Genomic DNA, 15,211 nt, shown 5'->3' with positions numbered 1-15,211 from the left:
GTGACACCTGACCCGAAAGAAAACATGTCACCTTTTTCACCTCGGGCTGTTTGCATGCCTTATGTACGTAATGCAAATATGTTTTAATGCATGTATTAGGCCTTAAAGCAAAGTCTGTGATTAAATGGAGAAATTAATCCTCATTTAAAGGTAGGGTGAGAGATGTTTTGATTAAAATAGTGCTTGTTCAGTAACCGGGGTCTCTGCATCTCTCCAGATCTTTAAACAGAAAATACATTTTCAGGTGGGTGGCCAATCTTCAGCCATTCAGGAGAAAGTACCCATTTATCAGGTTAAATATTGTCTGCTCATTTCTTTGTGCCATCACTTCCGATATTTCACTTTCATCCTGCCCTCCTAATACGTGAGGAACAGTTTTTTTCGATGACTTCTTTCATTTATTTTATTTTTTTATTGTATTAATTTTTTTTCATTTTCCCCCAAAAATATTAAAAATAAATGAAAAAAGTAATTGAACAAACACGGTCTCCTCACGTATTAGAAGGACAATATCAGTCACCAGAACCAAGGACGGGTGTTTCTGATGAATCTATCATCGTTAAAATGGAGTTTGAAGTTACAATGGGTTTGTATAGGAAGGGGGCGTGTCTGATAAAATGAATATCAAATATCTAAACTCTGGGGTGCTCCCAAAAGCCTGAGTAGACGATAAAATTACCAAAAGTTGTTTTGAAAGTGAAATATCCCTTTAAGATTTGGTCTGCACTGCACTAAGTCAGACAGTACCTCCTAACCCTTAAAACCAGTTTTTCTACCCTTTGTACTTGACAGCTCTGTCCAACAAAACCAGTCACTTTAACCCTAATAATAATAATAATAATAATAATAATACATCAGACTTATATAGCGCTTTTCTAGTACCCAAAGTCGCTTTACAAAACAGCTTAAAAACAATTTTATTAGGAGAAAAGAAAACAAAAAGGCTAAAAACAAAACAAACAACAAAAGGTTAAGACTTAGAGGAAGAAAGTGAGGTTTGGTTTAGGCTAATCTGAGTTCCCAGAAGTTTTCGCCAGCTCGGCGAGGAACAGGTTTAGGCAAACCCTAAACCAATCACCCATCTGCAAATGGGTGATTGTTTTCAATGTGACTGATGTCTAAGAATAGACTGGTTAATTTGATTAACTTTCTGTTGCGTCACGTCTCACATTATCTATGTGGATACTGTGACCACTTCAAGACCACTTTAAGCTTCCACTTCAGTAATTGTTTATTCACCAAAAGCCATTTCTGCAAAGTCACTGATGCACACATGACAGTACAAATTGAACAACTGCACTTGTGGGTGCAAACTCAGCCTGCACCCACAATTCTCCTTCTTTATTTGATTTGATTTATTTAGCTCAATGTAAAAACACAAAAAAACTACACAAAATATAAAAAGAAAAGTGCCAGGAGGAGGCCAGAATGAAGGCCTATGTAAAACACAATACAAATATTAATAGAACATGATTTGTAAACAACAAAATATAAATACATAGAATTTACAAATAACATGATTGCAGTCTAAAAAATGTAATCTACAACATGATTGAAATAACTGATTATCCATGACAAGATTACTGATAATAATTAGCCAACATGGTTGACTAATTACTATCTCTATTCCTGATATATAGATGATTTTGTCATTTTGACCATAACGGTGGACCTTTTCTACTCCGAAGTTAAACTGTTCAGGACAACCCACTGATCATTCCCACCAAATTTGATGAATATTGCCCATCCATTCTTGAGTTATTTTGTTGACAAGACAAGGCACAATTACAATACTCCTGCCATGCATGTAGGGTAACAGTGTGAAGGTGTTGCCAGGAGAACAAAGATTTCAACCCGGGCCATTATCTGAAACGATTGTACTCTTTTCTCAATCCCTCATAACCCTATTTCTCAAACATGTTCCACATTAATAATTTGCTAAAAGTGCACTCTTGTTGAGAGCAATACTAATAGGCCTAGTGACGTTATACAATTTGACATCCATCTGTCTTTCCAAATTTACCGTAATGCCTTTATAAATGCTACACATGAAAAAATATCTCAACCATTCAAGGCAGTAGGAAAATCATGATATGGAAAGTTTTCATGTTTGAATGTTGTAGTACATAAGCAGTGTAGTTCCCACACATCCCTCCGTTTCATCTTGCAAAACTTGTTATTGTGCATCAACATCAGTTGCTCAGGACCGCCCCTAGCCATTGCATCAACAAGATCTTGAACATCTTGATCATCAAGAACTCCGGGGAAGTTTCAACTGGTGATGACGACATTCTTCACAGGCACATAAATACCGCCACTGCCAGAGAGAGGCTGATCTGTTGTGAGTGTCCCTATCTATCAGTGATACAACTCAGTGCACCATGGTGGACCAACTGGCTTTTACGCAGCAGAACCGTGAGCGTATTCAAGCAGTGGAGAGTTCTTTCGGTCCCACAGGGAAAGGATTGCTCCAGCCAGGCCGTGTACTGGTTGGAGAAGGACGACTTATGAAGCTGTGTCGCCGAAAGCCGAAGCCCAAGGTTTTCTTCCTGTTCAACGATGTGCTGATATATGGCAGCATCATTCTACACGGCCGCTGGCACAAGAACCAACAGATCATCCCTCTAGGTTAGTAACCTATTAGCACCTCTCATTGTTATTGGAACACAAAAAGTTTGGTGATGAGCTTTTTTCATCCCCTTGCAGAGATTATATTATGCCCCACCCTTTTCTTTGTCCAACTATGGGTTGTTAATCTTAAATAACCTTGAAACATTTTGGATCGAGACAATAAGTAATTTTATGTCCCTTTCACTTTCTCCACAGAGGATGTCCAGTTGGAGGACCTAGAGGATAGCTTGATAATGAAGAACCAGTGGCTGATCCGCACACCACGCAAGTCCTTCTATGTGGGCGCCGCCTCACTTGAAGAGAAACGGGCCTGGATGGAGCACATCGAAGACCGCCGCTCCAAGTGGCTCCAGTTGGCCGGCCGCCAGGCTGGGTCCACCTTTGCGGTCACCTGGATCCCTGACAGAGCCTCTGCTATCTGCATGCGCTGCTCTGACCAATTCAGCATGACACATCGTCGACACCACTGCCGAAACTGTGGCTTCGTTGTCTGTGGGTCTTGCTCGAAGCAACGTCACGTCATTCCACACATCAACCCCACTAAGCCATTGAGAATCTGCCGGCTTTGCCACTCGAATCTTGTAAGTCAGGAGGCTGAGATAAGGACACAGGTCAGGGTTGAAACCCAGCAAGAAGGTTGGCGCCGGAGCGGGAACAGCGATGGGCTGAACGGCTCAGAGGAAGATTATATGGCATCCAGTGATGAAGAGGACAGTGAGGACCTGCTTGAGGAGCTTGCTCCCAACAGGTTGCGGGACTCCCAGGATGTAGGCTGGTCACCTTATATTTACATTAAGCCAGAGCATGAAAAGCCCAAATAAACATGCAGTGGAATGTTATGGACATTTGCACAACTAGTATCTTCTCTAGTATCTATCCTAAGGAAACTACATACATGGTATAAAGTACCTTTTTCCATTCCATTGGTTACTACATACAGTATATTGGACTATTTGTATCAGTTAGATTTTCCATGGTGTACAGACCTATTGATGCTTTAAGTCAATTTTGCTAGTCGGTAAACTTCAAGAAGACAATGGTGTGAACAGGTTTAATTCAAACATAACAAGTGTGTTTACGAGCAAGTATAGTAAATTGCTGTATTTATTGGTGTATGGTTTATTGTTGTATTTATTGTTTTGCACTTTACTCTTTGCTGTTGTAACTACCTGGATTTACTCCCTTAGGGATTAACAAAGTGTTATCCTAACCCTGTGATTACAATAAATGACTGTTCTAAAATATATTTGACTTGGTTTTATTGTCTAATCAGCATTACTACAAGGTAAATTACTGATTACTTTACACTCTACTGAAATACTTTTCTAGTATTTAGTATCTAGTATCATTAACTATTGTACAATCAGACCAGTGGAATTTGTTTGTGTAAAACCCATTTATAATGTGTTTCATATTTTATTCATTTATACCCTTATAATATGAGGATATGAATTGATATACCTAGGTATTTTCCAACACATAATTTTGGAACCGTGGCTGGAGTCCCAGAATAACAATCATGAATCAAGAAGGGTTTATTTGTCAGTCACTCATGAACAATCAGTGAAATGTAACAGTGTGAAATGTTCCGCAAAGACTTTTAACAGAACAATACAATATAACAAGATAACAGGATGTAAGGAAGAAAACATTTAAAATGTAATTATACATAAGATACAAAATAAAGTTAAAAGTACAGATGTAACGGCAGGTATGATTAACCTCTTAAGGCAGGTATGATATCTTTAGCAGCAATGGGGAATGTGCAAGAAGGCAGAAGGCATGTTTATGTACACACTGTGCAAGTTCTGAGCAGCTGTTTGGGATTCTTAGTTTGAATGCAGTTATACTTCCTTTTTTTTTCTTTTTTTTTTTACCTATTCCTCATTCAGGGTGACAGCTAGCCTGGCTCCAGACCATAGACTCCGTCCACTCACTAAAAGTGGACTTCTCACCTCAGCCAGTTAATCAGGCTAGGTGACAGCTGCAGGCAAACCACTCTTCCTGAGCTTGAGGCGAGCCCCGGGCTGTGAGACACCTCCTAGCCCCTGTCAAATAAATCCTTAGAGTCAAAAAGTTTGACTTTTTTCTTTCTCTTTTCTGCCTTTATTTACCTTCATCTATCCAATAGGGCTTGCATGTGTTTTCTTTCGTCTTCCATTATCTGCCTAGTTTTAGATCCTCAGTTAATTTAACTTATTTTAATTCTTGCTCTTACTGTGTTAAATTAACAATGAGGATTGTACAGTGTATGTCGAATGAAGACGTTTATTTCTGACTGCAAGTGAGAGTTTATTTCACCACTGGACCAGTCGGTGTCAAACTTTGCATGCCTACTCCCAGTAGGCCAAGAGAGACTATCTACCCCAAATTTGTCAAAACTGCCTCATGGTGGCGCTATAACAGACGTTACGTTTTGGCCTATAGGTCACAGGATCTTTTGAAGTCTGATGCATTACCATACTGTGTACTGTCTGTACACAGTCTGTCTGGCTTTTTGTGTTTTTTGATTCACAAGGCTAGAACCACAACTTGACATTACTTGAGTTTATTGAGGTGTAGTGGTACTGAATAGGCTGCAAAGATGATGAACTGATCAATATCTAGAATTTGAGGTTAGCTGGTTAGTTGGTTTGATAGATGGCCAGTCAGTTAGTTGTTTGGCTGAAGTGAGATTAACTCTGGATTCTTTGGCTTAGAGCCCTGGTGGTCTCTCTGTAGACAAGGCAGAACCCCCCCCCCCCCTGGAGAGAGAGACAGACAGAGCGACATGGAGAAAGAGAAGGGTGGAGGAGGGATGCGAAAGGCTGATGCAGGAATAGGAGCATGTCCTTCCTGGATTCATTTGAAATTGGCGGCTGGGAGGAGTTTAGCGTGGTGTGATCAGGTATGGTCCTTCCTACAAAACCTCAGTTATTTCATAACTACATTCAAATCACAAAATCTGTGTGTGTACTGTGACATCATGGCCTTCACTCAAGTAAATTATTTACTTTTGAAAAGGAATTCTAACGCCATACCATTCATAGAGCCTAGCTTCCTATTTTAATGTTTCTTATATGAATACATGTAATTGCTACAGTACATGATGCATGTTCTTTTGGAATTGAGAATCAGAGATATTGATGGCGAAAGAGATTGTGAAGCAAAATATTATGCAGATATACATAATTTAAATGTGTTCAGTTTAAAATAAAATAAGACGAGTTAGGAAACATTTAAATCTAAAATAATTACTAGAGGCAGAACTAGGGGGAAGTATTTCCCTGAAGGAGCATGAAGGTGTATAGCAGATTCCATGACAATCCAAAGTGATGACCAGATGGACTAACTGATATTGCTATTCTTAGAGCCACTTCGCACTTAAAATAGAATGATACCACGTCTACTTGCATTTGGTGGTGCAACTACAAACCCTGCCCTCACCAACATCATTCCATATCTTGCTGTTGTTGATATAGGACCGATTATGTAGACTAAAGAATAATTTTGACTGTGACCTTGTCCTTTGGCCGATTTGACCCCAAAGCTACTTGATCTCTTTGGGACAGACTACTGATAATTCCCACCAAGTTTCATGACAGTCCGCTCATGTGTTCTTGTATTATTTTGTTGACAGACACACAGATAGACAGGAGCTATTACAATACTCATGCCACGCATTGCTGCAAGTGACAATGTGAAGGTCTGCACTCAAAAGGATGATATATAAAGCCAAAAGGCATTTCATTCATTCTTAGGAGATATTGACACCAATACAAACTTTTCAACCTGTGGCCATTACCTGAAACGTGTGCACTCTTTTGTCAATCACTCATAACCCTATTTGAAAGTTGATTCTGATTCCTATTTTTTTTTTTTTATCTAAATTGATCATTTGCACTTGTTTTGAGTGTGCACTATTGTACAATTTGACACCCTTCTGTCTTGCCAAATTGACCTTAATGCATGTATAAATACTACACAATATCTAAACATTTCAAGGCACCAGGAAAGCTGTGATGTGAAAAGTCCAGTTACGTTACCAGTTCTTATCACTGTATAGTTATCATGTTTGAATGTTGCAGTGTATTGTGTATTGTACTTGAGCATTGTACTTTTCGCACCCCTCTCTTCATTTAATCTTGCAAGACTTGTTTATCACGATCATCAGTTGCTCGGGACCGCCCCAAGCCGTTTCATCAGGAAACACAAGGGAAATTTCAACTGATGACGACAATCTCACACATCAATCCCACTGTAAGCCCTTGAGAGTCTGTTGGCTTTGCCACTCGTTTGAGTCAGTGGTTCTCAAAGTAGGGTCCGGCTACCCGCAGGCCTTGTATGGCCAAAACTGTTACTTTTCAGGAAATGGAAAAAAATAACCTGCGTTCCACTGAATCCAATGTAGTTATTTAGTCATCATCTCTTATTAATACTTTTCATTGAATAAATATTTATAAAACTATAAAACAGATAGACTTGTTACCTGTTTTGGGCATTTCTCAAAATATTTCAAAAACTGTGAAAATAGTAGATCTAAAAACTCACAATGTATCACAATGTGACAAATTGTGAGCTTGTAGATCGGCTATTTTCTCAAATTTTGCGCGACACTGTCATGACAAAGTATAAAATAGAATATTATGAAAAAACAAGATGAACTAAAGATACAAGGTTTATGTATACAAAGATGCTCATAAGTGCATGAGCAGTAAGTGAAAGTTTTTAACATGAATGAATCCATCATCAAATTGATAGGCGCCAAATTATGTGAGCGCTCCTGGGTGCTAAACCCGAATCAAGCACGGCCCCTCCGCGAGCCAATGGGTGAGCTACTCTAATGTAAATCTGGCCCGCACCACGGCAGCGTGAGGTGGGTGCTCGGTATTTCTCCTAGGTGCCTGGGCAAGGAGGAACCCGCCGTATCGACGCCTCTGATCAAATTCCCTATGTTGTGTTACCGGTTTATCTCTTACCGGCCGCATCACAGCTGGTAAATTGATGCCTCACTAGTTCTGGAATTTACACCAAAAAAACGACCAAAATATTTATTTATATTTGAGCATGAGTTCAGAGAGTGCACTGATTGAGGATGCAATAAGTGTTGCAAATGTATCAATTAGTTTGTTTCCATTTTTTCTCCAAATGGTTAAGACAATGAACATCATCACCACTTTAGTAGCTACACTGTAGCACTGCTCACTGTACTGCACTATATGTCACTCCTTTTTTTCTGCAAAATGGTTCACCTGCCAATGAGAAGCTTCACCGGGTGGATGCGGTATGAGTATCACTCACAACAATCTGTGTGAAGTTAACTTTGAGCTTCTCTTGTGAAGTGTGAACTTGCACAACACTGATTACAATAGTTGTGGTTAGTCAACTTCTCTTTTATTCTAAACAACTGAAGATATGACTGAAAAGTATTGCCCTCGAAACTACCTTTATAAAAAAAATGCCTCACTAGTAAATTGCCTCAGTAGTTCTGGAATTTACTTAAGAATGATTTATAATTCACGATTCATCATCACAATGTTCTGCCCATGCATTTCAGCATGAGTTCAGAGAGTGCACTGATTGAGAATGCAATAAGTGTTGCAAATGCATCAATTAGTTTGTTTCCATTTTTTCTACAAATGGTTAAGACAAAAGACCAACACTAGGAACTATTGGATGATTTTCAATGAACATCACCACTTTAGTAGCTACACTGTAGCACTGCTCACTGTACTGCACTATATCTCACTCCTTTTTTTCTGAAAAATGGTTCACCTGCTAATGAGAAGCTGCACCGGGTGGATGCAGTATGAGTATCACTCACAACAATCTGTGTGAAGTTCACTTTGAGGCTCTCTTGTGAAGTGTGAACTTGCACAACACTGATTACAATAGTTGTGGTTAGTCAACTTCTCTTTTATTCTAAACAACTGAAGATATGACTGAAAAGTAAGAGGGGGCCAAGTACAGTATAGACCCCTTTGGAACCCCGGTCAACAAAGTATATAGGGTTTAAGTGGTTAACCATGTCATGTGACATAATAATAATATAATATATAGTCCACACTCCTTTGCGGTATTTGTCATTGTATATTTGCCTATACAGTGAAATGAGGTATCTGCAATTAACCCATCCTAAGTAACAGGATCAGTGGGCACTATGCTACTTTATTACAATTTAACAACAAATATTACTGGCACCACTATACAGAATGAACATTGCATGTTCAAGAAAAGGCTCAGAAGACTAAGGAAGGAAATCAGTCAAAACAGTGGAATGGTGACAGAGGGTGTGCAGTGCAGTGCAGACCAACAGAGAGAGAGAGAGACTTGAGAGATTTATGCACAGTTGCACACAAGAGCTAATCCTTCGAAACAGGAAGGAAGGAGACATGCCTCTGACATAAGTTCACTGTAAACACTGTCCCTGTCCATAGCCTTTCCACACTCTTTAAGTTTTACTATCCACTTCCTCTTTTAAGAAAACTCACATTCTCGTGAAATTAAGCAGTAGTTGGATCCAGACGTCATTGATTTTTGTCGAATTGAAGACTTTGCTGGCTAGGCAATGTTCTGAGAATGGACCAGAAACAAATCGCCCTCAGGGTTACACTAGCAGGCCAAAGCAAACCAGGAAGACCTAAAGATACCTGTCCAGTAAAGGTACAAATCAATTAATTTCAGCGGGATACACATATGACAAAGCATAAATTAGGTCTAAGTAAGGAATTAATGCATGCATCCATTCTCAGTATCCAGTATGAGATTGAAAATAACTGACTCATGAGAGCTGATAGAGATCAGTAGACCATTCAATGACAAAACTAGACTTTTATACAGTATCTCGCTCAGATGTCTGAAACATTTCATTTGTAATTTGATCCTAGTCTAGGTTTGCGTCTCCTACATACTGTAGTTCTCTTAATGCAGATGAGAAACGTCATTGGTGTGTTATTTGACATTAGTCAACATCACATCGTTGCTTTGTTCAGACAATGTTATAGATCATTTGTGGTTTGGCACTGCGGGTGTCCAACTCTCAGAAATGCCACCAGTGTACTGCCATGTGGGGACTTTCCTCCACCAAGAGGTGAGACAGAGTTTACCACTCCCATCTCCAAATCAGTACCGGTAATCATCTATCGTGTATTTTAATCTCCTTTTGTTTGTTCTGAGCGGTTAGGAAGTGTTTATTTTTATTGAGCAGGTGTGTGTGTGTGTGTGTGTGTGTGTGTGTGTGTGTGTGTGTGTGTGTGTGTGTGTGGGGGTGTGTGTGTGTGTGTGTGTGTGTGTGTGTGTGTGTGTGTGTGTGTGTATCTGTGTGTGATTAAACACTTAATCAATTTTATACTTGGTCTATTTGAATATACGTAAATTGTACCATCTTAAAATGAGCATTAGTGTGGAGGACCAATTATATGAAGATAACATTGAAAATGGATCAGATGCTCCTTTAATCCCTTAAAGTCGTTCATACCAGCCCTGACGAAAAAGCATAGTAATTTTGTATTTTAAAACAAAATGCCTGACACCAGAGGGTTTAGGCCTTAAACTTTAAGGTATTCCAAATGTATAGGCAATTATACAAATTCTGTGCATTTATTTCACAAGTAAAAAACAGCACAAAGTTCAGAAAAAATACATTCAAGTCTTGCTTGTGCGGGATGGGAGGGGAATCTGAAGACACTGCAGGTACTATAGCGTGACATTTGCATACTATAAATAGAATCTGCCAGGTTTATTCAAAGAACATGACAGATGAAACCAAAACTGGTTCTGCAAGTGTACAAAAGGCCATCAAACAATAACACTTCCTTGTTGGAACTTTGGAAGGCACTCAAAAATGTTGAATACAAATGAGTTTCCAAAATTACTAAAATTATTAGGATCTACTGATTGTCCTTCACCACTTAAACCCTCTATACTTAGTACATTTGAGGGAGTGAGTTCTGCACTTGGATCGCTCTTTTTCCCCCCTCTACACCAAATCCCTTCGCTGAAAACGGCCTACAAGCTCACAACGCATCACAATACGTGTTGTGAGCTTGTAGATCAGCTACTTTTGGTGATAATTAATTCCCCCCAGGATATGGATGCTAGGGTTCAAGTGGTTAATCATAAACAACTCTTGTAGCCAGCCACCAGTAACAAGTGATAGTGAGTTATCTGGTTAACCAATCGTTTTAAATCTGCACATATCCATTGTCGTTTTAACAATTTACTGCAGCACTCCTTCCATAGGTCTCACGTGGTTGTTCTTTGCCATAGAGGTTAGCCTACAAGCTAGAAGTTACATTTTATGGCAGTTAAGCCAATAAGTAGTCAGTTAGAATATTCCTCAAATATTCCCTGAAATTACAGCAGCCATACGTTTTAGGTACGTCAACGTCAAAAAAGTACACAGGACTTTTACTATAGATCTACTTGACAAGGTCCTGGTCCTGTGTCAGTCTTGTCCACGATTAACAGTCCATAATCACATATAAATCCTTTGTACATTTGAGAACAATTAACAAGTTCAAGAAGCGCAAGATCTCAAAGAATGGTCGTGTTTCCATTTGCCAGATGCACAAAAAAGAAATGCAGATCAATCTCCATAGCGTATCTCTCCCCTCATCTCCTTGGCGACATAGCTTAGTAATGCAGCAGTGACCTGTTGCTGGAGGGTGGCGGAGCCCATCACTAGAGCAAGAAGCTGGGCCACGTCAGTCCAGTCCAGATGTCCTACGATGGCCACAATGTCGGCGTAAAGCTTCTGCTGCTGCTGAGGGGGGAGCTCAAGCAGGATCTGAGGCAGGGGCCTGAACTGGCCACTGGTCAGCCAACTGCCCAGCAAACCACCCAATGCACCACCTGGGAGAGGACAGGAGGTGGGATATAATCGAGGTAGACACACAGAGAGAGAGCGAGAGAGAGAGAGATTCTTATATCCTATCATTAACACAAGTATAAAGAGAGTAAAATGATTGGGTTTTTGCTATGACAAGAGGAGTACAATCATGTGTGTGTGATGAACTATCATGGAAAATATACAGCATGTTGAACAGATGGTAATGGTGCCACCTTGTGCTTTAAATTGGACATTGCCAAACGTTTTAAACGGCAAGACCACTTTGGTAGAGTTTTTTTGGTCATCTTGCCATGATGTAACTCTAAAAAAAAAATTGCTCCATTGATTAGAAATTGAGAATTCAAAATATGCTCCTCATTGACTTTGACATTGTACGGTGAAACCTTACAATGTCCTCAGACTCTGAGGAAGGTCGAAAGACCGAAACGTCAGTCAACTTTTTACTTGCACTTAAACAATAAAAGGCTTAAATTGTCCGTGTTGCTCCAGCATTCATCTCTTCTGCATCTATTGTCCCTACAATTGTGACGCACCGGACTGGCCGTTTAAGGCTGAGGCGCAATAGTAGAATCCCTTTGTTCTAAAGCTCTAAAAGTCACTATTTTCGCACGTAAACGAACGCAAACAAAGTTGATTCAGACAATATAGGACATCACAAAACCCAGTACTGTTTATCAAAATGTTAAATGTCTTACTGTTGATTTTGCTATTTTTATTAGGAAGAAAACACGGACTGGATCTGCAGATCCGGATCTTCAAATAGTAAAATCAACAGGAACTGGGTTTGGTGATGTTCTATATTGTCTGAATCAGCTTTGTTTTGTGTTCGTTTACGTGCTAAAAGAGTGACTTTGAGAGCGGTTTCACTGTACAATGTAAGTCAATGAGGAGCATATTTCGATTTTTTTAATCAATGGAGCAATTATTTTTCATTTCATGTCCACCTTTGGAGTTAGATCATGGCAAACCTCTACCAAAGTGGTCTTGCCCTTTAAGCTTTATTTATACTTACAAAAGTCAGGTAAAAAGCTTTGCGTGTCCCTTGCCGAAATAAACTGATTTTTCAAGTGAAAAGCCCAACAAATGTTTTTCTTGAAAATATGCTATTTTCAGCATGCAACTCTTATAAATAGTGGTATCATAATAGGCTTTTTGTCCAAGATCTGATTTGTCTTACCGACAGCAATTCCTGGAGGCCCACCAAGCAGCCCCCCTAGAAAGGCAGTCCCTCCTGCCACGAGGGCTCCTTTAGTAGAGTGCTTCACAGCTACTTTAATCTGCTGGTCGGCTGATATGTCACAGCACAGACGCATAACGTCATCCATCCGCGGGGCCATTTCAACTGCTGCCTACAGTAGATTAAGACATGGAAGTGATGTGTGAAGAACTCAAAATAACCAATTAAACTTTTTTTTGTATGGTCATATTTGCTCCCCATAAATGTTAAGACACACCAGAAGTAGATTTTATTTTAAAACGTTACTTAAACATACATTTTCTGATATATTTTCATGTGTGTGAAATAGATTTTTATCTGTCAACAGCGGCTCAGGAGGTAGAGCAGCCAACTGGGAACCAAAGGTTTGATTCCCAATTCCACCAAGCATCTTACTGAAGTGTCCTTGAGACACTGAACCCTGGTGTGGCAGGTTGCATCAGTGTCAATGGGTGAATGTGAGGCATACATAAATTAACACTGAAAGTTATCTTTGATAACCCATCCCCTTTATGACCAGGGATCATCAATGTGACAAATGTGTCCGTGGCAAGACTTGGCCTTGTCTGGGGCAATTCTCTAATTTTTAGTTATTTACATAACATTATGATGTTTTTATTTTGATCATAAGACCCAATTCAGTATCCTGGTTTTCATCAGAATATGTATGACACTGATTTACATGACACATTAGGAGTCCACTAGGACAGTGGTTCTCTAACTATTTATTTTCAACGAACCCCATAACTCTGAGAGTGCCCAAATCAGATGGACCCCATTTGGTTCCATTTGTGCACTCTCAGAGTTACACACCTGTAAAGGTCATTTAAGGCTATAACCCTAAGTGTTTCTGGTAATATAATTTTCCGCTCATTTGTATGTCCATGGCAAAAATAGAATTTTGACAAAAATGTCCACCACAAGCCAGCATGGCGGTGATCCCTGTTTATGACCAGCTAGGGGGGGTTTAATACATTGTGGGAATCAAACCACCATGCCAAGGTAAGAAAATCTAACCACTGAGATAAATATGAACATCTTCTACATACGTAGGTTACTTGAGATTCATTGAGGTTGTTGTTTGTTCTCCATGATTCAGTATCAGTAATAATGCCAATACAGAGTGAGAACGTTAGAGCCATGAATAGGTAACGTGTTCACCGAGTAATCAATAGCATAGTACTTGTTTTTCTAACTGCGTATGTCAACAGTGCCCTCTTCTGGCAAATGAATGCACATCTATTTTTCAGCCATGGCATCGAAACAAAAAGCGAAACTTAACTATATCCTTTTTTCTTTCTCAAACAGTCAAACTACTATATCGGTACAGTTTCAACAACCATTCTCTTAAAAGCACAACAAGTAAATACAACGTGTATCTAAATACGAACGTTATACTAACTGTGTATCGTGTTTGTTGCGTGAATTCTGACCCAGCTATGATAAATGACCATAATGTGAAGTCTAGACAGACAGTGTCCTCGATATTCGCCATCATCATAGTGTAGAAACTACACTACCAAGGTTCACTTTCAACGGCCCAAAATCACATCACAAATCGACGACATCAAAAGTCAAAATGTCATTTCATACCGTAAACGTACTAGTAGTAGGCTAGTCAAGTCTCTTCCACAAGTCAGGGGCGAGTGTGACTGGTGGTCGCAAGGCATTATGGGAACGTATACATCCGTTGTGATGACAGTGCACACCTCACTACACTTTTGTATTGATTTTGGTCATCAGTTCACTATGCAAACAATACTCCATGCGCATAAAAATAACAACAACAACAACTATTACATAGTTATGACCAAAAAAGGCTGAAGCTATATAGCTTATTCCGCCTACCCTTTCAACATAAAGTACATACATGACAAATAAAGAAAACAATTTAAGTCTCAAAAAAGAAAAAACAGGAGAAGAAAAAAAATACAGAAAAACAGAGCCCGATGTTTTTTGCTTTAAAAAAAAATCTATGCTATATTTATATAATAATAATAAATGTTTTTTTATTTATTTTAATTTGACTTCATAATCCATAATATAATAATCATAATAGTAATACATGATCACATGTATTATTGTTATACATGTAAATACATGATTTTTCTTATTTATTGATTATTATAAATTGTTTTTATGTATTAATTATAAATGCACATAGTGCAGTCACAATCTATTACACATTTACACTACTATGCATGCATCCATCATTGCCTGGTTTAATAGTCATGGATGTAATTTGTCCACAAAGTTATAAATAGCTTCACTACAGTGCAACAATCTATTCAGAGAAATGTAACAAGCGAAGCTAAGGAAAATATGGCAAAAGTTGTTACATTTTTTACTGCATATGTTTTTCAACATATGTTTTTTTAAACAGCTACCAACAAATCTAATTCGACTCCATGGAATGATTCAATTAAATAAATACATAATTATTTTTATTTTTTATGAAATCGGTCGAAGGAATACCAAAACGCTCGCCCCAAAACACAGTCGCCCTGGGACAAATCCGGCGACCTCGGAATTCG

General features: G+C 39.0%; 2 protein-coding genes across 2 annotated transcripts; one reads left to right on the top strand and one right to left on the bottom strand.

Annotated features, from left to right (window-relative positions):
* The first annotated feature begins 2,319 nt into the window (after positions 1-2,319).
* Positions 2,320-3,877, top strand: plekhf1 (pleckstrin homology domain containing, family F (with FYVE domain) member 1). Its single transcript, XM_080450082.1, has 2 exons — positions 2,320-2,628; positions 2,827-3,877. Exons 1-2 carry the CDS (start codon positions 2,382-2,384, stop codon positions 3,450-3,452), a joined length of 873 nt encoding a protein of 290 aa, XP_080306208.1. The 5' UTR covers positions 2,320-2,381; the 3' UTR covers positions 3,453-3,877.
* A 6,456-nt stretch (positions 3,878-10,333) lies between these two features.
* LOC308101276 (protein C19orf12 homolog) lies at positions 10,334-14,384 on the bottom strand. The gene is made up of 3 exons (XM_080450689.1): positions 14,271-14,384; positions 12,639-12,810; positions 10,334-11,463 (listed from the first exon to the last, which is right to left on the bottom strand). Exons 2-3 carry the CDS (start codon positions 12,796-12,798, stop codon positions 11,198-11,200), a joined length of 426 nt encoding a protein of 141 aa, XP_080306815.1. The 5' UTR covers positions 12,799-12,810; positions 14,271-14,384; the 3' UTR covers positions 10,334-11,197.
* Between the last annotated feature and the right edge of the window lie 827 nt (positions 14,385-15,211).

The sequence above is a fragment of the Gymnoscopelus braueri genome (assembly GCF_963280865.1).
Source record: "Gymnoscopelus braueri genome assembly, chromosome: 1".
Lineage (NCBI taxonomy): Eukaryota > Metazoa > Chordata > Actinopteri > Myctophiformes > Myctophidae > Gymnoscopelus > Gymnoscopelus braueri.
This window is presented reverse-complemented; position numbering and strand designations above follow the sequence as displayed.